Source organism: Ailuropoda melanoleuca, chromosome 2, assembly GCF_002007445.2.
Source record: "Ailuropoda melanoleuca isolate Jingjing chromosome 2, ASM200744v2, whole genome shotgun sequence".
Lineage (NCBI taxonomy): Eukaryota > Metazoa > Chordata > Mammalia > Carnivora > Ursidae > Ailuropoda > Ailuropoda melanoleuca.
The window spans coordinates 160,925,450-160,950,126 of NC_048219.1; the positions used below are offsets into that span (position 1 = coordinate 160,925,450).

At 36.8% G+C, this 24,677-nt stretch overlaps 1 protein-coding gene across 3 annotated transcripts in view; it reads left to right on the plus strand.

The window, feature by feature from the left end:
• SLC39A10 (solute carrier family 39 member 10) overlaps positions 1-24,674 on the plus strand; it is a 104,643-nt gene extending 79,969 nt beyond the window's left edge. For 2 of the 3 annotated variants that reach the window (XM_034654882.1, XM_002917152.4), the window contains exons 5-10: positions 2,275-2,463; positions 5,912-6,032; positions 7,240-7,608; positions 8,736-8,816; positions 16,287-16,477; positions 21,897-22,055. In XM_034654882.1, coding sequence (XP_034510773.1) covers positions 2,275-2,463; positions 5,912-6,032; positions 7,240-7,608; positions 8,736-8,816; positions 16,287-16,477; positions 21,897-22,055 — 1,110 coding nt within the window. Of the gene's footprint in view, positions 1-2,274; positions 2,464-5,911; positions 6,033-7,239; positions 7,609-8,735; positions 8,817-16,286; positions 16,478-21,896 lie in introns of all 3 variants that reach the window. The other variant, XM_034654883.1, reaches the window with a different exon arrangement.
• The last annotated feature ends 3 nt before the right edge of the window (positions 24,675-24,677 follow it).

Consider the following 24,677-nt stretch of genomic DNA (forward strand, 5'->3'; position numbering starts at 1 on the left):
TGAGTCAGTTTAACCTCCGTGAGAGCTGAAATTTAAAAAAAAAAATTGCTCTGTTGGCAGTTCTGAAAATGAATACTTAAAAAGATACACCACTCACTGATTTTTATCTGTATGGTATATCAAGAAAGCCTGTAGAAGAACTATGGAAGAGGCCTCATAATGCTTGTGCTGTATATGTAGCCAGTGTGCCACATTCACCTTTACTTGTTCAGGAATAGGCTGACTTGCTCAGTTAACAATTTTAGGCATTTAGCTCTTTACACTTGGGGCCGTTATCTTTTCACCTGGCATACCACTTGTTTTCTTCCATTCCAGGACAGTTCTTTGGGTTTTGTTTTGTTGTTTTTTTTTCTTTTCTGTTTTTAAAGATTTATTTATTTGCGAGCGAGACAGCATGCGCATGTACGTGTGAGTGAGGGGAGGGGCAGAGAGAGAGAGAGAGAGAGAGAGAGAGACATCAAGCAGACTCCCTGCTGAGTGTGGAGCCCCACCCCGGGCTCCATCCCAACACCCATGAGATCATGACCTGAGCTGAAACCAGGAGTCGGAAACTGAACCGGCTGAGCCAGGTGCCCCATATTCCAGGACACTTCTAATGATATGATCTTATGCCCACACTCCTAGTTCCCTTGCTTATCATCCTCCCAGTTAGGAGTATTTTATCCAGTATTACTGCTTTTACTTCAAATTATGAAAATACTGGGGCTTTTTCTTTTCCAAATGTAAAATTACAGGTTTGAACTTTATTTTATATTCTTACCACCTTCTTTTGGAAAAATTGGGAGACAGATTGTATTTCTTTTTTTTTTTTTTTTAAGCAATCTATGTACCCAACATGGGGCTAGAACTTACAGCCCAGAGATCAAGAGTTGGAATCTCTACCAACTGTGCCAGCCAGGCACCCCCTAAACTGTATTTGTGTGTTTTGTATAATCCTTCCCTTCTTCACTTCTGGTTGAGGATTCCAGATTTGGTATCTGGAATAATATATGGAACTGCCTTAAAAATTTGATTAATTAATCTTAAAATTGTGAATATCAGTTTTTTTTGTAAGTTGATTATTGTTGTTTACTTATTTTCCCCTTTATTCCCAACCCTTGCTTACCCTTTTTACCAGTCATCAAGAATAGCAACAGTTTCAAAACTGGGCCTAAAAAGAACGGTTGAAGTGAGAATAGTCTTTAAGTGCTATTTAACTTTTTTTTTCCTTAAGAAGTATTAATTACTTAAAGCTGTAACCTTTTTGAATGGCCTTGCCGCCTTTGAGAAGTTTGGCCCCTAGCAAATGGAGAAGGAATACAGATGTTATAAGGAAGGAAGATACTTTAGACTAATTTTTTTTTTTAAAGATTTTTATTTGTTTGTTTATTTATTTATTTATTTATTTATTTATTTGACAGAGACAGCCAGCCAGCGAGAGAGAGAGAGAGAGAGAGAGAGAGAGAACACAAGCAGGGGGAGTGGGAAAGGAAGAAGCAGGCTCCTAGCGGAGGAGCCTGATGTGGGGCGTTCCTCCCAGAACGCTGGGATCACGCCCTGAGCCGAAGGCAGACGCTTAACGACTGTGCCACCCAGGTGTCCCTACTTTAGACTAATTCTCTAACTTTTAAGGTTCACTATTGTGAAACTTAATCATTTCGCAATTAAAAAATAACTTTTTTCTATACGTTTATTTTTGCTAAAGCTTTAAAATGTAGAAAATTAAACACATCTTTAAGTATATATTTTCACTATTGTCCCACAGTATAAGCACAGGTAGCATCTCATCACTTCTTTAAAATAACGTATAAGAGAAAAACATAAACATATAATCAATTTAAGAAAAAATTAGATTAGAAAAACATAAACATATAATCAATTTAAGAAAAAATTAGATTATAGGGAGTCACAGGTTATGACCTGCTAGTGAATTCATTTATTTTTACTAAATGTTAGGCATCTGGGTCTTGTTTACCTCAGTTTACAAAGGACCCCTTGCTCCTTAATATCTTGCTGTTGCTTGTTTCTCTCACAGTAGTATGTATCTTAAACGCCTATAGGCATTTGAATTTGTGGTCCTTGTCTCAGAGTTACCATGAAATGTAATACTTTCTAAGCCACTGAGAACATCAGAATTAAGTAGAAGGCTTGCTTATATTTAAGTGAGATAATATTTAGAGAACCACTTTAAAAATTGAAAGGTATTTTTTTCTGTGTCCTCTAGGAGGTTATAATTGCAAAATTTTAAAAGGTATTTTTAATTGCTTGTTCAGAAGTTTTTGTTGTTCTTTATAGTCTCAGGGTGGACATGATCATAGTCATCAACATGCTCATGGGCACGGACATTCTCACGGACATGAATCTAAGAAGTTTTTGGAAGAATATGATGCTGTATTGAAAGGACTTGTTGCTCTAGGAGGCATTTACGTGTTATTTATCATTGAACACTGCATTAGAATGTTTAAGCACTACAAACAGCAAAGAGTAAGTATTTTTTAATGGCTTGTTCCATTTTCTGAGATATAAAACTTAACCAAAAAATCATTTTCTGACCACATGCTTAATTGTGATATTGGTGTGTATTAAAGGAAACATTGACTTGGTCTTTGCCGTTTTTTTGTCATTACGTTTGTCATTTATAATCAAGATATGGCAGTCTTAGTTTTAGTTACTTTGTTAGATTTTTTTCTAGTTGACCTAAATAGACTAGAAAAAGCTATTGGCCAATTTCTGCTTATTTCGAAAAACCAAAAATGTATAAATAGAAACAAGTCTCATTGGTCCACTTAGGTCATATTTTCAAGGAAAAGTGGCTTTTATTGTCCTGTCTTTCAAGAAAATGTCCTGTCTTTCTTTATCAGAAATGCTAATGGTAGAAGCACTAGAGGTGAGAAGGATTTAAATTTGGGGGGCTGAACCTCTTGGGAGATGATGTTTAGACTATTGATTAAATACCCTGCTTGTCATGAGCTGTGTTTCATGGCACATTTGTGAGAATAAGATAAATATCTAAAGTAATTTTTCCCCTAAGATATTTCAGGGCTACTACCACTGACCTGATTTACACCCTTCCCTTTTCACAATGGTTCACGACTGTCTCTAAAGCTCCGTCCTGAGTACATCTCACTCTAACATGTTTGTGATACTAGTGCTGATTATCTGCATTTTGCTGGTTCACTACAAATATTAAAAAAAAAATCTTTTCCCTCAAGAACAAAGGATAGTTATGATCATAATATATGTGTGTGTGTGTGTGTGTGTGTGTGTGTATATATATATGGTCCACTCTTACAGTACAACCTGTATGTCATTTTTATGTGTATATTTTACTTGTGTATGTATGTGTGTTTTTCTTTGAGATAAAATAGGGTTTAGAACAGAGCTCTAAACTGAGATTCAGGGGGAGTGATTCTAATTCTTGCCTAGGCACAAACAAGCTGTGAAACTATGACTCATTCGTCATGATTTCCAGTTGTTATGTAAATCTATGGGAAATAAACTCTACTTTTTATCTGTATTTTCGTATCATATTCTAAATAGTATATTTAATTTTAATTGCCATGTTTTAGTCTGGACATCTTCATATTTAATTGCCTCCAAAGAAAAGATGATCAAGATGTGCCAATAAATTATTGTCTGAGGAATGGTAAAAGGAACTGGGAAGGATCAAAAGTGAAAGAAATCTAACAGTATTTGGTTTTTGAAGGGTGTGTGGAAAGGTTGAATGGGTGAAAGAATAATGTGGGAGGATGCCAAGGTGAGAGTGGTAGAGGGGTGATGGGAGCTTGGACTAGAGTCATGTCATAAGGAAAGGGGAAGAGAAGCTGATTAAAAGAATTTTTTCAATGAGAGATAAGAGTTGATCATTCATGACATGTAAGAAATACAAGAATTTTGGGGTCCATTGCCAAAGGATATAGAGAAGTTTTGGAATTACTGTATAGCCCTAATTTTCTTCATTTGTATGTACCTGCTAACACTGGGACAGCAAATATTAATATATATAATATGTACAAAATATTAGGGTCTGCATAACTTAAAGATAAGTATAAAATGTAGTCTTTCAAGAGATAAAAATAAAGTTTTCTGTTTTTTATAATTTAATTTTGATCTCATTTTGAATTTAAATTTAGTGGCAAAATTAAATAGGTTTATTTTTGTAAACTGGCATAGGAGAATAGAGTCCCCAGAACATGGCAGTTCTTTTGTAAATTTGAAATTGTGGGAAGTAAATAACTGAAAGGAGCACCTAAATCTAATAGTAAGGAATTCCTCAATTATATCAAAGAAAGGAATCTGGGCAGGTAAATCATTGCATCTGTTTTATGATAAATAGCACAATGAATAACCAAAGATGAAAAACTATTTGGCATTTTTTTTTTTTTAAGAAAGGGAATTAGTGATATTTGAATAGAACAGACATGCGACCATCTGTTTAGAAGAATCAGTTATTGGAAGGAAGCTTTCAGAGCATAAATTAAGTAATACATCAGATGCTGACTGGTTTCAGCAAGTTGAGGCTTTGAGGGTAATGATTTGGCAAGTTTTTAGAAAAGTGGACAATCAGAACCCAAGCAGTTAAACAGAATCCCAGCTGGTGTTTGCATTTTCTTCTTAACACTTTTGTACTAATGTTGGATTTTTCTCCTTTCCACCACTTTTTTTTCTTCTTTAACTCATGATGTCTGTTTCTTTTCTTCTCTTCAGGTTGTCTCCATATTACTTTCTTTTGAGCATTTTGTGTTTCCCCAATTTTTGTTACTTCTGTGAAGCAGAATCACCCACAACTTAATGGCTTATAACGATAATTTATTATGTCTCTTAATTCTGTGAGGAAATCAGGCAGAATTCAGCGGGGCAGTTCTTTTGCTCCACTTGGTGTCAGCTACAGTCACTCGCTCCATGACATTCTCACTCAGCTGGCCTGATTTGGCCTGGACAACGCAGGGGTAGAAGGCCCACAAGTGGTCTCTGTCTCATTATGGTGCTCCTCCACATGGCCTCTCTTTGTAGGGTCTATACTGAGTTTCTTCATAGCATAGTAGCTAGCTTCCCTGAGCAAAAGTAAAAGGTGCCAGGCTTCTTGCAGACTGGTCCCAGAACTAGGCCATCATCACTTTCTTGCATTCTGGTGATCAAAAGGGCAGAGCTCATTTGCTCTCTTAAATTTACATAAATTGGAAATAAAAATGTAAGTTGGAAGAGTTGTCATTGGTAGTTACATAGTTACAGTTAAGTGAAGAAAGCAGTCTGTTAAAAGATAGGAAGATTCATAAACAATGAAATACAATAATTAGGATTTATCAATAATTGAAGATAGATTAGATGAGAAAGAAAAGTTACCCTTATTGCAAAGCTGTGAAGAGTCAGTTACTGATAGGTCATTTTTATACATTACCTCATTTAATGCCAAGAATCTGTCATTTTTATTTTACAGATGAGTATTCTTATGCCCAAGTCTCACAGAAATAAACTACAAATTTTGGGACTTAATGCAAGTGTGACTCTGGCCATTATATCACATGTAGAGAAATGTAAGATTGCATTCAACACAATGAAATTCAAAGGAATAAACTTTAGTTTTTTGGAACTTCCTATTCCCATACACTGTTAAATAAGGCAGATATGAAATACATTTCACATTTCACTTGGTTGCATGTAATATAGTACTACTGCATACCCTATTCTGTACTTCAAAGTAGATGAATTGCACTTTTTAGTTGAGTATTTGGGGGGAAAAATACAACATATAAATTTAGTTGGATATTTTATCTAGTTAGACCCCTTGATTACAATTTCTAAAAACTCTCATTTTTTTCCTCAATAATTTATAAATAAAATGTTACTACCAGTTATCCCCATAGATGTTAACAAGTGAATACTGTTGTTAATTGTGGCTGCAGATGTGATACTAATACCAGATTCTTTTCAGGGAAAACAGAAATGGTTTATGAAGCAGAGCACAGAAGAATCAACTATTGGAAGGAAGCTTTCAGATCATAAGTTAAATAATACACCAGATGCTGACTGGCTCCAGCTCAAGCCTCTTGCCGGTAGACAACAGTTCTGACTAAAGAGAAACTTTTAAAATATAAAAATTGAAATACTGCTTCTAAACTGTGCCTGTTTGAACTATCTTGTTTTTGTGGCTTTCCTAATATTAGTTTCTAACTTGTATTTTCTTAAGTGTGAGTGTATCTTGTGCTTTTGTTAGTGTTTTAATTTCAGCCTTATTGACACTGGAATGTGGGACTAGTTAATTATATCGCAGGGCAAGGAATGTATTGCATTTTTACTTTACAGGGGGAAAAAAAGAATGAAACAAGGCTTTGTGAGCAGTGTACTCACGTTATTTTTAGAACTTGGTGATGCAAAAATCTCTGTGCCCTCCATATATGATTGGTTTCATATGGAAGAGGGAGAGTGGTCTCCATACAAAAAATCTCTTGCTCGTCCATTCATCTTTCCTGTTGCCTGATAGGTCTGATGAGGTACCTTACAATTTTCAGAGAAACATAAAAAATTTTTTAAATCTAATTTTACCTTTTTTTTGAGCTTGTGTTTCCTGAGTATACCAATGATTTTCTGCAGAAAAGGGGTAGATGAGACTCTTTGCTCCAGAATATAATTTGAGATGTAGTAGACCCTTTGTCACATAATAAATAGCTATTGAAAACTAGGTGAGGGGCCAACCTCAATTTAAAAAAGTACTTAGGAGATGATGTTATCACTTTTATGGGTTTCCGAACTTGCTTCTAGTATTGGTCTGAGTAGCATTTTCAGGTAGGTGGGGCACTGGAGGGTGCCAGTTATTTAAAGTTTGTCTTTGTTTTCTGGAGTGATAAGAGGAGGTTAGAGTGGGTAAACTTTAAGCGCCTTCTTCCCCTGAAAAATTACGGGCTCATTGTGGTGTTCTGTAAATGCTGCAGTAACTGTCTCCCCTTTGATTTTCACCAGCTGTTTATGAAGTGCTGCTTAAGTTTCAGCTTGCCAGCTCCTCTCACTCCACCTGCTGTTGATCTCAGTGCTCTTATTTACTTCATCTGCTTCCTCTTTTGGGTGCTCAAAACCCCAGTTTGTTGTTGTGTGAACACATGTGTCTTTGTTTTATTTGCTTTTATACATTTACTTGGGACTTTTTAAAAAGACATTCACTTAAGAAATGTTTATTACACCGCTATTCTGTCTGGGTTTAAATGCACCAAAGAAGAGTTCATTTACTTGTTGATAAAGTCATATCCTTTGCTGTTACACATACAGGAACTGATGACTCGGTCGTTTCTGAAGATCGACTTAATGAAACTGAACTGACAGATTTAGAAGGTCAACAGGAATCCCCTCCTAAAAATTATCTTTGTGTGGAAGAGGAGAAAATCATGGACCATTCTCACAGTGATGGATTACATACCGTTCATGAGCATGATCTCCATGCTGCAGCCCACAACCACCACGACGAGAGTAAAACTGTGCTGAGGAAACATAACCATCAGTGGCACCACAAACATTCTCATCACTCTCATGGGCCCTGTCATTCTGGATCTGATCTGAAAGAAACAGGCATCGCTAATATAGCTTGGATGGTAATCATGGGGGATGGCATCCACAACTTCAGTGATGGCTTGGCAATTGGTAAGTGGGCTTGAAACCTGGGTTATAATTTGTTGTTCTTCAAGACCGTTTTCCTTCGTCCAGTTTCAGTACTAATATTATGAATTATAATACATAAGATGAACTTTTGGAGGTTAACAAATACACTGTTATATATTACTCTGGTTATTTGATTTTTTTTTCTTCTTCCAGAGGCTGTGTTAATGTTTTTGTTAAGTTTATTTGGGGCATAAAGATGTAATTTTTCTAGGTTTTCCTTTGAACGTATAAACAAATGTCTATAATACACTACTTTAATAACGTTTCAAGGCATAGTAACCATGTGAAAAAAGCTACCTTAGCATTTTATTTTCAGATATATTTACAGGACCCTGAATGTGTAATTTCAATCCTAGGTTTAATTTTTTTTTTTGTCTTTGAAAAGGTGAAGAAAAATTTACATGTTAAAAATCCATTGTACCAAATTCAAATATTATATTAGAGCCTTGCTAATGTAAACGGATATTACCAGTTTAGGAGACTATAAAATGTGATTAATACATGATTTTCTTTTCCAGACTTGACTCAGAAGTAGGCTTTGATTTCTTTCAGAAAGGAGAGGCCATATTTTTGAATCTGCAGTAGCTGTCAATGTTAAAGAACAGAGTTTTACTAGGAGAATCAAATCCATTTATACCTCTGACACTCAGTCCTCAAGACCATCAGACAAATAATACTTTGTAGCATTTATGCTCTAAACCCAGAAAGTTCAGATAAGGATAGTAGCCATTTAGATATCTTTAAATATTTTAAGGGAGAGCAAATAAAATTGTAGGCTTACAGGACTTAAAATTTAGCGTCAGACTTCCACTCAGACTGAAATGCTGGAAATCATTACTACTTCCAGGCTTTTAGTGAGTTAAAAGGCTGTCCTAATGGAGGATTTAATTTCTTGGGGAATATTTCCTTCATTGAGTAGCTCTTTCTCTGGTTGTCATACATCTCTTGTACTTCACCATATATTCAGAATGTATAGTGTAAGATAAGTGTGAGTCACTCATATATTATGAAATTAATTTTGGTACACAAAAGAGGCTGTACGTATCATTATTAATGGAAATGGAAAAAGCAGAAGTTAACATCACTTGATTTTCTCTCTACCCCCTCAGGAGCAGCTTTCAGTGCTGGATTGACGGGAGGAATCAGTACTTCTATAGCTGTCTTCTGTCATGAGCTGCCACATGAGTTAGGTAATATATACCTTAAGAATTTCACCAGATTTCGTCAAATCTAAGACTTCTTCAATTATAAATGCATCAAAATTTTGGAGAGGTTAAACATAAAAATGGCTGATGGCAAGTATAGATGTCATCATTCTCTTATTACATAATTTGTGTTATATGAACATTGTTATATGAACATTGTTTTATATGTATGCATTTTTAATTTATATAGACAGTATTACATTATATCCCATTCTATTCCTTGTGTTATTCATGATTATGCTTTGAAACTCCATCCAGGTTATCATGAGTTAATTTAATACTTGGCTTTTTCCTGGTACTCAGAGTTGTGCATTTACTACATTTTACATATTTAGCACCTAGTACTGGATGCCTTTAATTTCCTGTCATCACAGACAGCGATGTGTTGAACATCTGTAGACTTGGTATAGGCTCTTCTGAGAACATCTTTTGGGCATCTACCCAGGAACAGAATTGATTGGTCCCAGGATAAAAAGCCTAAGAAGTGCCACATTACTATCCACAATGGCCTTACTAGTATAATTTCTAATCAGCAATACCTGAGAGTCCTGTGTTTCCATATCCCTGCCAAGATTTAACTTTTAAGTTCATTAAGTTTTGTCAAAAAGTGATAGTTTTTTGTTGTTCTAGTTGGCACTTACTGATCTACCAATGATTTTGTATTTTTTTAGTTTCTCTTCATGTATTTTGGGGTTTTTTTCTATAAATTGAAAAACATTAGATGTGAACATGCATTCATCACATAGAAAATATGCAAGGGATGTGGAGATGATATTAATTTGAAAGAAAGAAAAGAACTCCATCTTTTGAGTACACAAGGAATTTCTTCATGGGCTCTTGCTAGATTAATGTTTTCCTTAAATTTTTATCTGACTATGAAACATCTGTCATTTGTGTTTGTTTTTATTGGTAGTAGTAACCTTATTTGCTTACTTTGAATTGAGTTTATATATATAATTTGCTTAGAAAATTATTAGCTGCTCACAAAAAGCAGAACAATCTATTAGTGCTTACTTGGTGCTGATTCTTTTAAGCCTTGATTCCATACTTAGAGTTTGTTCCTTTGTCAGACTTGGACATGTGGTCTTATATCTTGGTTCGTGCCCCATCATCCTTTATCCTGACTAAACCGTCATTGCCTTTATTTCCTTTTGCTTGGACAGTTACCATAGTATTTATATCTGGTTTCATTCTGTTCCATTCCATCTCACGCCTTATCCTAGATACATCTTCTCAAATGTGACTTGCTCATGTAATCAGAATCTTTCGGTTGCTTCCCCTTATGTATAGAGTTAGAAGATGAGATTCATTAGTCCTACTTGAGGTGACCTTCACTTCTGCCCACCTTTTTAGCCTACTCATTGTACTTGCTGTTGCATGTTTTTCACTTCAACCCGGCACAATACACCAAACACACTGTGGGTGCCTGAGCCTGTTTCTTTGCTTATACCATTCGCCTACTTGGCTTGTCCTGCTACTTGTGCCCCTAGTTAATCGTGTTAAGAGTCTTTTTTTCCGGGGCACTTGGGTAGCTCAGTCGTTAAGCATCTGCCTTCAGCTCAGGTCATGATCCCAGGGTGCTGAGATCGAGCCCCGCATCGGGCTCCCTGCTCCACGGGAAGCCTGCTTCTCCCTCTCACACTCTTCTTGCTTGTGTTCCCTCTCTTGCTGTCTCCCTCTGTCAAATAAATAAATAAAACCTTTAAAAAAAAAATCTTTTTTTCCCTCTAATGTCAGGACTGCCCTCTGATCCCATGCATTGGATTACTCTTTCCTCTAAACTTTATCACTTACTTTCTGTAGTTCTTTCTTTTGGTACTTAGTAGATATCCATTTTAGACGTCCTGTTTCTTCAAATGTAGGTTCTTCGTGTGCAGGTACTGTATCTTATTCCCTTCTCTTAATTGCTTTCCTATGTTAGTAAGAGTAATCTGCCAAATACTTCCTTGCAATTCCATAGCAATACAAATCAGGACTGTCAGTTTTTATATGTGAGTAACATATTGCCTAATCATTTTAACCTTCCATTTTCCTTTTGAACTTGCTTAGAAATAGACTTGGATAGCCCTATATACACATCCACAGTATACTGGGAAAACCTCCAACTTCCCTTTCGACCCACTTCCTGCTCCCTAAATGGAGTATGTCACGCCACTTCACGATTATTGACCGCAGGGAGTCTGGAGATTAGGGATGGTTGCCTTCCTACCACTTCTTTTTCTCTCTCTAGTTTCTTGTTGAAAGAGTGATGCACAAGGAATGATAGCCACATGTAAAACAAATGCAGGACAGATCATAGCTAGTAAGGCCTTGATCCCCAATGCAGAGCTTTTGTAAAAGCCCAATTATAGAACTCTGCTTCTGTCAGGGCTCCTCAGTGAGACATTAGACCACAAATCTCTGCCTGTTTTACCCCACCAACCGGAAGTTGAGATGTTACTATTGCCATGAGAGGAAATAACAATTTAAAGTATATTGAGGGGCACCTGGGTGGCTCAGTCAGTTAAGTATCCAACTCTTGATTTCGGCTCAGGTCACCCTTGCAGGATCTTGAGATTGAGCTCCACATCGAGCACAGCACCTGCTTGAGATTCTCTCTCTCCCTCTGCCCCTCCCCCACCCAGCTCATGTGCATGCTCGCGCTCTCTAAAAAAAGTAAATAAAAGTAAAACTTTTGAAGTATATTGAACTTGGCAGCACGAAAGGAGTGAGACCTTAAGAAAATGTGCATTTCCCCCCAATACTTAATGCTAAATTCACATAAGCCTCATATTCTAGCTGTCTAGGCTCCTAGGGAAGAAAGGGCACAACTCTGGAGGTGATAGAAAATGCTTTGGACCTTGTATCCATCAAGGTGTAGGAAATGGTCTACTGACCATAACCAAAGAAAGCGTGTTAAAAAAAAAAAAATTGTACAGCCTATTTTTTTGCCTTTAAGGCACAGTAATGGGCACTTTGGTAAAATAGGCCCAGATGAATGTCCTACTGTGATTATTCACTCTTACTCACTTGGAGAGGAAGGGAGTCTGGAGAGAGAAGTGTAGAAACATCTTTCTCAAACTCCCAAGCAAGGAAGAGATGATTCCCCTTGAAGCTGAGATAGAAGCATGGCAGTGGATAGGGGAGACATCTCCCTGGTTAACAGGCTAAGATATTGGCAAAGCAGCATAATAAGTCACATTCCAGGATAATTTATTTGATCTAAAACCTCTTTGGCCCTATTTAAATTTTTTATTATGAATTCTTAAAGCTGTTCTGAGATTTTTAAACTGAAGTCATACCCGAAGGGGGAAAACGTGTTTAAATTACATTGTAATGCAATTAACTGACCCTTAGTAATTCCAAGTTTTATTGTTCCCTCTTCTGAACAGATTGCAGTTTATCTAAATCGTGTGCCAGGTGAGGGTTTTGTTTGTGTTTCGGAGTGCCATAGGAAACATTGTAGTTTTAAACCTTAGAACGATATACAACTCAGGGAAGTTCACTCTAAGAGGTATGCAGAAATTGAAACCATTTGAGAAAATAGAAAACTTTGGTCTCTCATTGCATATTTGTTCTGGAGTATGGTAATGGATGAAATTGCCTGAATTATTACTACTCTTTCTTCTGTTTTTGCTAAACTTTTGTGTAGCTAACTTTAAGTAAATTACAATTACTCTGTTGTATTCTCTCTACTTTTTCCCCCACTTTCAGTAAGGAACTGTATAAGCATTTGAATAATAATTTGTAAGAAAACTTGGATAAAAACATATAAAGGGGAAATGAGATTGGGGATAATCTAGGAGGCAGATAATCCAAACTCTCTTCATGACATTAAGTTATGTGTTCTAATTTAAGGGAAGTAACATTTTGATAAATAAATGTATCCATGTTATTCATACTCAGCTCAGAAAGGCTATGCTGCTATCCATTTTTTCCTTTCCTCTCGTGTATATTTAAGGGGTAAATAGAATTTCAAAGTAAGATTTTCAGAATGTGTTAAATTGTCCAGGGAAAATTGAGCATTCACTATGTAGATTTATACATGTGTATACATGCGTTATTTAAGGCAAAAATAAAGAATTTTAAAATACATATTTGTTTTTAAAAATCTCAATAGTTGATGTTAGCCGATGTTAACATAATTATAGCATTGGATCACATTAACAGCTTTGGCAGGTACACCTCATTCATTGTGCTAATGATATCCTTTGTCAGCAGAAAGGAAGGGATATTGATTTATCAAAAGATGAATAGATTTGCTTGTTTGGTGTAAATCCCAACTGTATTCCTTTGATCTCTTTTTCAAATGTTTATACAGGTTCTTACTGAGAAGGGTGGAGAAAAAGGGAGAAACATATGCAGATACCTTTGAGAATTTGTAATCTAAGATAAGACTAGGACAAGGATAGATTTTAAATGAAATAATTCATCTTGATACAAGATCGTTCTACAGAGATCATTTATACTGCTATACATTAGCAATGAACAATTGGAAATTGAAATTTTTTAAAAGTACTTTTTATAAAAAACATGAAATGCTTTGGTTAAAATCTTAACAAAATTTTTCATAGAATCTGTATGCTGAAAACTACAAATCAGCACAAAAGAAATCAAAGGAGACTTGAGCGTGAAGAGTGTGTACCAGGTTTATGGACCAGAAGACTCAATATCTTTAAGATGCTAATTTTCCCTGTGGTTTAAGTGCATTCCCAATCAGAATACCAGCAGGCTTTTTCAAATGAGCTTTTTCAAAATTTTATATGGAAAGGGAAAAGAACTTGGATAGCCAGAAGAATTTTGAAAAAGGACAGCAAAATTGATTTTAAGACTTGCTATAAAGCCACAGTAATTGAAACAGTTTATATTGGTGAAAAGATAGACACCTAAATCAGTGGAACAAAGTAGAGTTCTCATATATATGGCACCTTGTTTTCAGCAAGGTGCAAAGGAAATTTCATGTCGAAATGATAGTTTTTCCAACAAATGTTGCTGCAGTAATTGGATATCTAGTGGCAAAAAAAAGCCCCCCAAAACAAAAAAAACCTCTCACAGTAGGCACAGATTAAAAATAGATCATTATTTAAATTTAAAAAAAAATTTTAAAAAGTGTGTACATGTGCAAGGGTGAGGAGAGGGGCAGAGGGAGAAATAGAATTCCAGGTAGGCTCCATGCTCAGCATACCTGATCTCATGACCCCAGCCTAAATCAAGAGTCGGTCACTTTAACCAGTGAGCCACCCAGGCACCCCATTAATAAAAAATTTAAAATACACGTTACCCTGCTATCCAAAAGTAGTGTTCCTATTGAAACCTTTTGTAAGCTGAAATGGCTTAAAGCTAAGAAGCACTTTCTATTAATTTATATGAAGAAGTTCCGGAGCATTCCTGGACTCAGAAAATAACCTCTCTCAGGCTTTTTGATACCTTAAGATACATCTTGGTGATGGATGCACAAACTAGAGATAAAGCACAGGTGCTCATGTAGTTCAGAGCTGTGGAGGCTTGATGCTGAGATGCTGCTTCTGTTTCCTGGGGGAGGAGCTGGGTGGTGCCACTCTTGCTTCTCAGGGTGCATGCTGGCCTCTGCAGTGGCTCATTGCAAAACAAGGGCTAGTTTCACGTTTTGCCTTTTTTCATAAAAGCGAAAATCCTCTTCAGTTTTTGTTTTTGTTTTGTTTTTTTGGTTAGGGAAAACAGGTACTAATGTAGGTCTTCAATAAAAGTGAAGTGGTCGTAATGTGAACTTTGGAAAAGTGGGGGTTACCTGTATAAGACTTTTAGAAGGAAACATACGAGAAAATCTTCATGTTACTGGATTAGGCAAGCTATTCTTACAGCACCAAAAGCATGATCCATTAAGGAAAAAAGTAATAAAATGGACTTCTTAAAAATTATAAACTTTACACAAGAGACCTTCATTAAAAGAATGAAAAGACAAGGAAAAAGGACTGTGAAGAAATATTTGGAAAATACTCGAAAAGACAAAAGACTTTTAGGAAAAGATGAAAGGAGAGTAGTATTAGATGGAAACTGGAGAATGGTGTTCTAGAAGCCATTGGTAGATAATCTAGCACTAATTTTTCTGTTACCATCTTCCTATCTGTTATAAATTAGAAGCTTGTAACCATAAGAGTTAAAAAAGATCATGTACTATTAGTCATGTAAGATTAAGGTCCCATTTTTTTCTTTAAAGTTTGTGTATGTATGTATGTGTGTGTCTGTAATCTCTACACCAGCTGGGGCTCAAACTTAGGACCCTGAGATCCAGAGTCATGTGCTCGTCCAGCTGAGCCAGGCAGGTACCCCTAAGATGGCTTCTTAAGGGAAAGACATGCCCCCATATTCTACATAATACCTTTCACTGCTTAAGTGTTCAGTGATTGATTGGATGTTTGTACATTTAGTAACTAAAAAAAGTTTGTTATAATTAGTTGAAATACTGATTTTGACCCTTTAGCTTTAAGACTATTACTTCTAGCAGTATTTGTTTTTCTAGTAAAGTTTCTGAGCAATATTTAACCCCTTTTTTAAATGTTTTTTTTTTAAGATTTTTATTTATTTATTAGAGAGAGAGAGAGAGATTGAGAGAACTAGTGGGAGGAGGGGCAGAGGGAGTGGACTCTGGGAGCCCAGTGTGGGGCTCGATCCCAGGACTCTGGGATTATGACCTGAGCCGAAGGCGAAAGCTTAACCGACTGAGCCACCCAGGCTCCCCTTAACCCTTTTTTTCTAGTGGTCCAACTATAGACACATGAGTGAGAAAGTCTTTAATTTTCTATTTTTAGGATTTTTAGAATTAAGATTTAATTTTCTTTTTTGGAAAAAATAAAACATAAATGTTAACAGTGTGTAGTATATTTGAAGAGTCTGTTACCTCTGTTTTTTCTTAGGCCATTTCCCTTTGGAAATAGGGCAGAGATCAGAGCAGAGAGCTTTAATTGTTTCTCACAAAAGGCAGTGACCAAGTTCTTTATTATGTTTCTGATTTTTTAAAAAAAAATTTTACGTTTCACATTCTGCAGAAAATTGGCCTTTTTGATATATAGTGCTTTGAATTTTTACATGTATATAGATTTCTGTAACAACCACCACTGCCAGTAGAATACAGAACAATTCCATGATCCCAACAGTTCCCTTCGTGGAGTCCCTTTGTAGTCACACCCCTTTGCAAGCCCCCGCTTTGGGCAGCCTTGGCAGGCTCTTCATCGCTCTAGTTTTCTCTTTCTGAGATACCATGTAAATGGAATCACATATAACATTTCAGACTGTCGTTCAGCATCGTGCCTGTGAGATTCATTCAAATTTTGCATGTATTAGGTTTAACAAACAGAATGAATTTTTATAACAAAATAACCAGTTATTAAAGGCATATCTTTTTATATCCATTCTTAATTTTGTTCTCTATTTTTTCCACCTAAATTTGTGCGTAAGACCCTGTGGTTATAAAACTCTCATGTTGTGTCTTTTCTGCAGGCGATTTTGCAGTTCTTCTTAAAGCGGGCATGACTGTGAAGCAGGCAATCGTGTACAACCTCCTCTCTGCCATGATGGCTTACATAGGCATGCTCATAGGCACAGCTGTCGGTCAGTATGCCAACAACATCACACTTTGGATCTTTGCGGTCACCGCGGGCATGTTCCTTTATGTAGCCTTGGTGGATATGGTAAGATACTTTACATTTTTGTTGTTAATACTAACCTGTAAATAGAATGCACCTTCCAGGGGCGCCTGGGTGGCACAGCAGTTAAGCATCTGCCTTCGGCTCAGGGCGTGATCCCGGCGTTATGGGATCGAGCCCCACATCAGGCTCCTCTGCTGTGAGCCTGCTTCTTCCTCTCCCACTCCCCCTGCTTGTGTTCCTTCTCTCGCTGGCTGTCTCTATCTCTGTCAAATAAATAAAATCTTAAAAAAAAAAAAAAAGAATGCACCTTCCAAAAAATGGAAGAAGTCTTTGGATGTAGTTTGAAAGACTATTTTAAAAAAATACGTACCCCATTTAAAACCATACCCTAAAGAGTCTATTAGAGAAAGACAAGTGGGAGGATTTCTTTGGAAATCAGTTGAGATGCTGAGAATTTTTTTTTTTTTTTTAAGATTTTATTTATTTATTCGACAGAGATAGAGACAGCCAGCCGAGAGAGGGAACACAAGCAGGGGGAGTGGGAGAGGAAGAAGCAGGCTCATAGAGGAAGAGCCTGATGTGGGGCTCGATCCCATAATGCCGGGATCACGCCCTGAGCCAAAGGCAGACGCTTAACCACTGTGCCACCCAGGCGCCCCGAGATGCTGAGAATTTTTGACCAAAGGGTATTACTATTCAAAGTAGTCCAGTATTTAGAGATAATTATCATACTATGAAGATTTTGTAATATTAAGGTCTAAGTGTTTTGTCGTTGTTTGAGCTTATTCGGTGGCAAACAAGAAAACTATACCTCTTAGGTAAGCCAGTCTTCTGCAGAAAATGGTGTATATTCCTAGGGATTTATGTACTTTTCCTTATTTCTAACTTTAAAGTTAACAAATCTAAACACTAGCAAATTGTTTTATTTTAATCATAGTATCTTAAATATGTTAGGCAGTGTATTTGCAGAACTAGCAATTTGATTACTTTTTGTTTTTAACTTAGATATTATGTTTACTTTTCTTCCTGGTAGGATTTGTTAGCCTTATTTCAAAATTATATGACCTAAATTTTTAATCACACAATTATTGCCTATTTGTCATGGTTAAAAAAATATCAACAAAAATAAAAAACTGCTTATACATACTGTGCCTAGAGTTCGCCATTTCCTTGTTTTTTCTTAGACTTTAACACCTCATTTCCTGTCCCCGTGCTCAACTGATGACCTTACTTCCTATTTCATGGAGAATACTGAAGGCATCACCGATTCTAATCATCTCCCTGTATCTGTCCGCTTATCCTCTTTCCTATTACAGTGAAGAAATCTGTGTTCCTCACTGAGGCCAGCTCCTTAAAGCCGTTCCCTGGAACTTGTCCCCTTTCACTAACTCCCTGAAATTCTCCCCTTTCTCTCTTGTGTCATTCATTTCCCCCTCTCTGCTGGATCATTTCTTTGAGCATATAAACCTCCTGTACTTCTCACTTACAAAGGTAAGAGAGAGGGACTTTAACTCCAGTTTCCAGTTTAGTTCTCAACCACTGTTTTCTTTCCTTGTATAGCAAATTACCGTTTCTTATTTTCTAATTCTTTTCTTTGAGTCTGGCCTCATCAGGTGCTCTCCCTGACTGCTGTGCCAGATTGCTTTGGCCACATCTACCAGCAGCTGGACGTTGCTGAGTCCGTGGTCATTTACCCAGTCCGTTTTCATTTCACTTGTCCTAACAGCAGCATTTGCCACTTGCTCTGTCTCTTCTCTTTGAAATGCTTGTCAGTTGGCTTCTATGCCACCGTTTCGTGGCTTACCACCTTTCTGGCCTGCCTTTCTCAGTTTGTTTTCTGGTTCTCCTTCTCTCTCCCCTGTGAATGTCGGTGAAACCCCTCTAGGTGATCTCATTTAGTCTCACGACTTCAAATATTTAACGGCTGATAATTTCTACATTTACATCTTTAGCCCAGACCTTTTCCACCTGCTTCCCTGAATGTCTGAAAGGAATTGCTGAGTATGTTTAGAACACAGCTCTTGAGATTGCCAGCCTTAACTCGTTGGACCAGCAACTCCTGTACAATTCTCTGTCTTAAAAATGATGATTCCAGTCTTCTAGTTGCTCAGATCAAAACCCTGATTATTATTCTTTGACTCAGCTCTCTCTGTCCCCCTGACCTCTGGTTCATCGTAAGTTCTGGGAGGGCTCCACCTCCTAACCACCTCTGTTCCCACCATCTGCTGATTGACTTTTCTCCCCGCTTCTGTTGTTGCCCTGTCCGTGACATTCTGAGTCAACAGTCATGTCTCTTGTGTGCTTCAAACTCTTCGGTGGCTCCTTGTGAATTTCCTTTCCCTCTCTTTAGCTCTCCCTAATTTCTCTTTACCTCATCTTCTCCCCCTTGCTCCCAGGAGGCACACACTGCCTCACAGGCCTGCCGCTTGCTGGTCGCTCCATGTGGAATATTTTGCCTGCAGACGTTCTCCTGGCTATCTCCCTCACTCTTTATGAGGCTTCCCGTGTAAAATTTCAGCCTCTACCCCAACATTTTACATCTATCCCTACCTCGTTTTTTTTCTCCTTTGCACTTGCATCTTAATCTATTAATAACACACTAAACATTTTAGTTAATGAGCTCATTGTGTGTCCCACGTGGATGTCAGTTCTGGGAGGACAAGCTTTCTTGGTAGTATTTCATTTACTACTAGAGAAGTAGTTCCCAATTAGTTGAATGAAAAATAAGTGAGCTAATTCTTATATTAGGAAGCTAAAGATGTAAAGAGAACAAGTAATCTTTACAGTAAGGATTAGCAGTGTAATGAAGAAGAAAAGTAGCCATTAATTAGAATTCTTTTGATAATGGGTCATGATAGAGTAGTGCACTGTGTTTGTGGAACTGTGGAGCGAGGCTGGCTAAAAAATGGGGGAGGAATTAGGGGAGTTTTTCTGGAATGTGAAATCTGAGCTGAGTCTTAAAATAGAAGAGTTTATTAGAAGCAAGAGGAAAGGGCATATGAAAAAGCAGAGTAGTGAATAGCATCATTCCTTTAACCAGTGAGTCTACTCCTGGAACTATATTGTGAGAAAATAACCTAACATGACTACTGCTAAGAATACAAGCAAGCAAACAAAAGTAAAACTGTATTAAAGTGTTTTTACAGTAGCATTTATAATGTTATAATTACACTGGAAACACCCTAAATGTCTAAGAAGAAAAACTACCCACATATATTTTAGGATTTTAATGACACTGAAATTTTTTTTTTCTCATGTTAAAAGGAAAAAAAAATGATTCAAGAATTACATCCACAGCCATCAGGTGAATGTTGGCCAGATCACAACAGTCACACAAAATACAGTGCTATAAAAAATGAGAATTTATCTTATAAATTTTGAGGAGCCATTACAGGGCTTAAGCAACAATGGCATGATCATATTTTTGTTTTAGAAAGACCACTTTGACTCTAGAGTGGAGGTGTTTACTCATTTACAGTCGTTCATATGATAGAAGTTTTAGTTTGAGATATCTTCAGGACATTTTAAGGGCTTTGCATAGCAGCTATTTACCAGCCAGTTTGGAAGCACTGTTGCGTTCTAACAGGTGTGGCCATACTCAGTGGGTACGGCTGGCTCTTCGCTGTGGTTATAATCAACAAATACAGGTATGGGCATTCAGGATAGAATTGAATGGGGGAAGGCATAGTGCCTCTTCTGGCTGGTGTGTACGCATATTTCTCTGAAACATCCTGTATGTTATTTATGCTTCAATGTTACGGAAAGCCAGATTTCAAAGTTATTGTCATAATGAAAACTTGAGGAGAGGAGAAAAGATGAGATAGTCCTCTTACTAGAACCACAGAAGTTTCCAGGTTTAGTTTTTATCCGTTAACCCAGAGGGTTGGCAAACTTTCTTAAAGGGACAGATGGTAAGTATTAGGCTTTGTAGCCCATGTAGTCTCTGTCACAGTTAATCAGCTCTGCCGTCTGTAGTGGTTTCTGTCACAATTACTTAACACTGCTCGAAAAGAACAGTAACCTCCATTAGCTGTTGTATTACTACTGCCATAGACTTTGGAACAAAATAGATGACCAGCATGAGGTAGTTCTTAAATAGAGCCCTCAGGAAATTGTTAAATATACTGTAGCAATGTCAGAATATGGTAGTTGGATTAATTGTACTCATTATAATAACAAACAATAGTGTTTCTTCTTAGGCAGGCATTATGTTCTTAATACTACATTTTCCCCCTCTGAACTGAAAAGCACCAAGATATTGTTTGGAGTAAAGCTTAGTGTGTCTAAGAGAGTAGCATATCAGTGTCATCTTTCTGATGAAATCATTGCAAACTTGAAAAACAATACACAGAAAACAGGAAAATGAAACGTGGAAGTAGCATTTCTTTCACAATTTTGATTAGATGTGGGTGGAAAGACTTTATGCTTATAATAATGCACATTTCTTTAACAAATCTCATTTACTTAAGATTTAAGTTTTATACTTTGAACTATGCATTCTTTTTTTTTTTTTAAGATTTTATTTATTTATTCGACAGAGATAGAGACAGCCAGCGAGAGAGGGAACACAAGCAGGGGGAGTGGGAGAGGAAGAAGCAGGCTCATAGCGGAGGAGCCTGATGTGGGGCTCGATCCCAGAACGCCGGGATCACGCCCTGAGCCGAAGGCAGACGCTTTAACCGCTGTGCCACCCAGGCGCCCCTGAACTATGCATTATTCTTAAATGGAATAGTATATGCTTTAGAAATTGTACTATAAACTTCAATGAACTGTGCCTTTAAAGGTATTGGAAACATTCAGGTTTTTGAAATTGTATCATGATTAGGAGAAATAGAGGACCATGTGAAGGCAGTGAGCACAACTTGGTGGTAGTCCCCCTGGATAGCTTTGACAGACTATTTTCTCTAGTATTGCAAGGAAAATAACAGCTTAAGGGCATAGAGATAACCAGTTAGGAATCGTCTGTAAATGTCTGTCCTTGCTCTCATATGCTGTTGGATATGAGAATTTTAAATGGAAAGGGTAAGAAATGAAAAGTCTTGAATTAGGTATCCCCCCCCAAAGAATCTCATGTTCTCAGTGATTTTAAGATCAGTAAGTGTGGTGGTCTTTCCTGGGGTGTTTTGTTGGCAATAATAAATTGTCTTATACTTTAGCATAGAGCAAATGACAAGGTCAGTGGACGGTAACTTTAGAAAATGGCTAATGCATATATTTGCATTTGTTCAGGGTTATGAGGGAACAGATTTAGTACTTATTCCATAGCTAGAGCATAAACTTTGTCAATGGTTGGATGAAATACGTGTTACGGTTAGCATTATGTTTAATAGAATAATTTTATTTGTAGTTATGCTTTTATATATTAAAGTACAAGAATGTAAAAAAAATTGAGCAGAGTATTATACAAAACTGCTTGTAAGTATCTGGCTTTTTGTTTTGTTTTTTGTTTTTTTGTTTCCAGCTTCCAGAGATGTTACATGGTGATGGTGACAATGAAGAACATGGCTTTTGTCCAGTGGGGCAATTCATTCTTCAGAATTTAGGATTGCTGTTTGGATTTGCCATTATGCTGGTGATTGCCCTCTATGAAGACAAAATTGTGTTTGACCTCCAGTTTTAACCATTCCCAGTAATCATTGTGGATTACGAGAATGTTACCATGCAGCTTTGCATCTGTTCCTAGTACTGTATGCACATTGCTCAAAGAAAAGTCAGTGGCTTGCACTACTTACAAGTTCCATAGATTTGAGCCTAACCACAAAAGACTGGTGCTCAGTACTGCTTTTCCCTGTGTGAAGGGGTCTTAGAAAAATATAAAGCTTGTGATAAAGAAAGGAGAAAATGGGACTCCATGAACCAATGTTGATATAGGTTTGATTAAGACTTTTAAAAAAATAATCATATAAAACACTAAAGTAGTCTCTTCGGTAGTAGAAACTTCTGTGGCTATGCAGAAATAGAAATTGAACCAAAAAATCACTTAAACTTCAAAAATATTTTAAATGGACTTCGGGCAGACTTTTCTTTGTGCTAAAAATGAATTGTAGTGTCCTTTAATTCAGTTACATATATACATAAGGTAATGGGGATCAACCTGATACAATTTGAAACTGCATAAAGTAGGCTGTAGGAACTAGAGGAGAGCTCAGGCTGCGTTAGAGTATGACTTTAGCATTGGGAAAAGCCCTTATTCTTGAATCTAGAGTTACTATTTTTGTATATATTGGCATAGTGTTTAAACTTGCAGCCTAAACTACTGAACTTTGTGATTGTATGTTTGTGTGAGCTTCAGTTTAATGAAAGATTCATAATGGTTCTTTGTATTAATATTATACTTGGTGTTTGGGTGTTTTTTTTCTTTCAAATTTCAACTTTGTTTTTGTTTTGGGATTTTTGGTGGGGGTAGGGAGTTGGAGCATGTGGTAAAATGTTTTTTTCGTTAAAAGTGTAACCCTCTAGGAAACACCAGAAAAAAGAAGAACCCAAACATGGTCGAAATATTCAGCTTTCCTGTTTTAACAGTACTAACCAGTTATTTGGGAAATTTAAGTTCTAAATGTATGCATTGCTTTACCAGTTTGGTTTTGGAACCTAGAGCACATGCTGTGACTGGCAGGAAGGTAAGGCAGAAAACCCAAGTTTACCGTCTCCATAATCTCAACATGTCAATTAAAATGGCTATAAGGGTAATCTCCACGGATACCATGGCTATCATGGTACCAAATGACTTGGAAGATACACTTAAATAATGCAGCTGAAATCACTTGATCTTTCTGTGCCAAGTACGCTATTGTGGCCTGATAGGGACTAGTGTCTCTGAGAGGTGCCCTGTTATAGCATAATTGAGTGATTTGTGAGAAGTGCAAGCCATGTTTATCCCGAATTTTGACCTAATAATTTGTAGTACTAGTCATATTGCATGTAGCTTTCTGTTTACGTCTTGTGCCACATGGTCTTCATTTATGCCCAGTAAACTGTATTTGAACTATGTGCAGGCAGCTTCGTTTTAATCCGCTTGGCTACCAATGCAGCTGCTTTAAAAATCTTACTGTTCAAATATTTAAGAGCCAAACTCCTTCCATTCCATTTAAAGTGTTTGCATTTAGCCCTCCTTCTCTCCTCAGCTCCTTTCCTCTTCATGAACTTCAAAAAAGTGAAACTTTGAGAGCAGCACATGTATCCAGGTAGTAAGAGTCTTGCCAGTGTTTCTTCTTTATGCTGTAAGTGAGGAAGCTTAGGTGTTCTTTCCTTAATTTATGCCTGAATTTGAAAAATTATTTTTGGCTTTTTCCATGGCCTCCTGTAATAAGTAGGAGTTTCTTTACATAGAATATTTTCAGCATTGGGCACTGAATTAGCACAGTCCTCATCTCATTGCTTGGCCCTTCAAGCAACCTAGCTATAAGGTGCTGATATTTTATTTAGTACTGCCAACTTCAAGTGATTAAAAATATCTTGCTTTCTGAACCAAGATATATTTCTAGTTCCTTTTTGCATTTTTATACCCAAGGAGGATTCTGCATTCCAGCATTAAATCTGCTTAATTTTAAAACTTTTATGAAAAGCAACAGTTGGAATATATTTCCAGTCTTAAAGGTCTGGTTTAAAGCAAACAAGTTCTGCTGAAGTGTATAAAGTTTTATATTCTCTAAAAAAAATGGTATTATCTTCATTTGCTAGATTTTTTTAATCTATTAAGAGGGCTGTAACAGTTGCTGCTAGTATTTTGTTAGGGTTCCACCGGTATTTAGTTTCCATATCATTCTAGTGTATAGTTTCAAGTCTTACTAGACAATCTGAATTCCACTACATTTCTGTTTGGCTCCAACATTCCATTTAGCTTGACCAGTCTAATTTAACGTGTGTCTGTTGGAAGTCATTCATGTTACTTGTACAATGCTGTCACTGTGTGACATCCATATGAATTTTGGTGTATATCACATTGCATTCAATCAGCTGTGATTATGCGTAGAAATACTATAGTAACTAGATGCAGTGTGAATTTTTTCCATTAACAGTAAGTAAGTCAGTGGCTTAAATATGATTATGGTCCTGCAAGGTGATACTTGCTAAAATATCTAAACTTTTTTTTGTTGTAACTGAATCATTTTTTAAAAATTTATAAAGCTGGAAATGATCAAATGCTGTTTTTTTCATTGTCAACAGTGGTGTGTCATTTTATGTATGTTCCTAATGCTTATGGAACTCTCCCAAAATAAAGTTATTCCAAAAGAGCAAATAC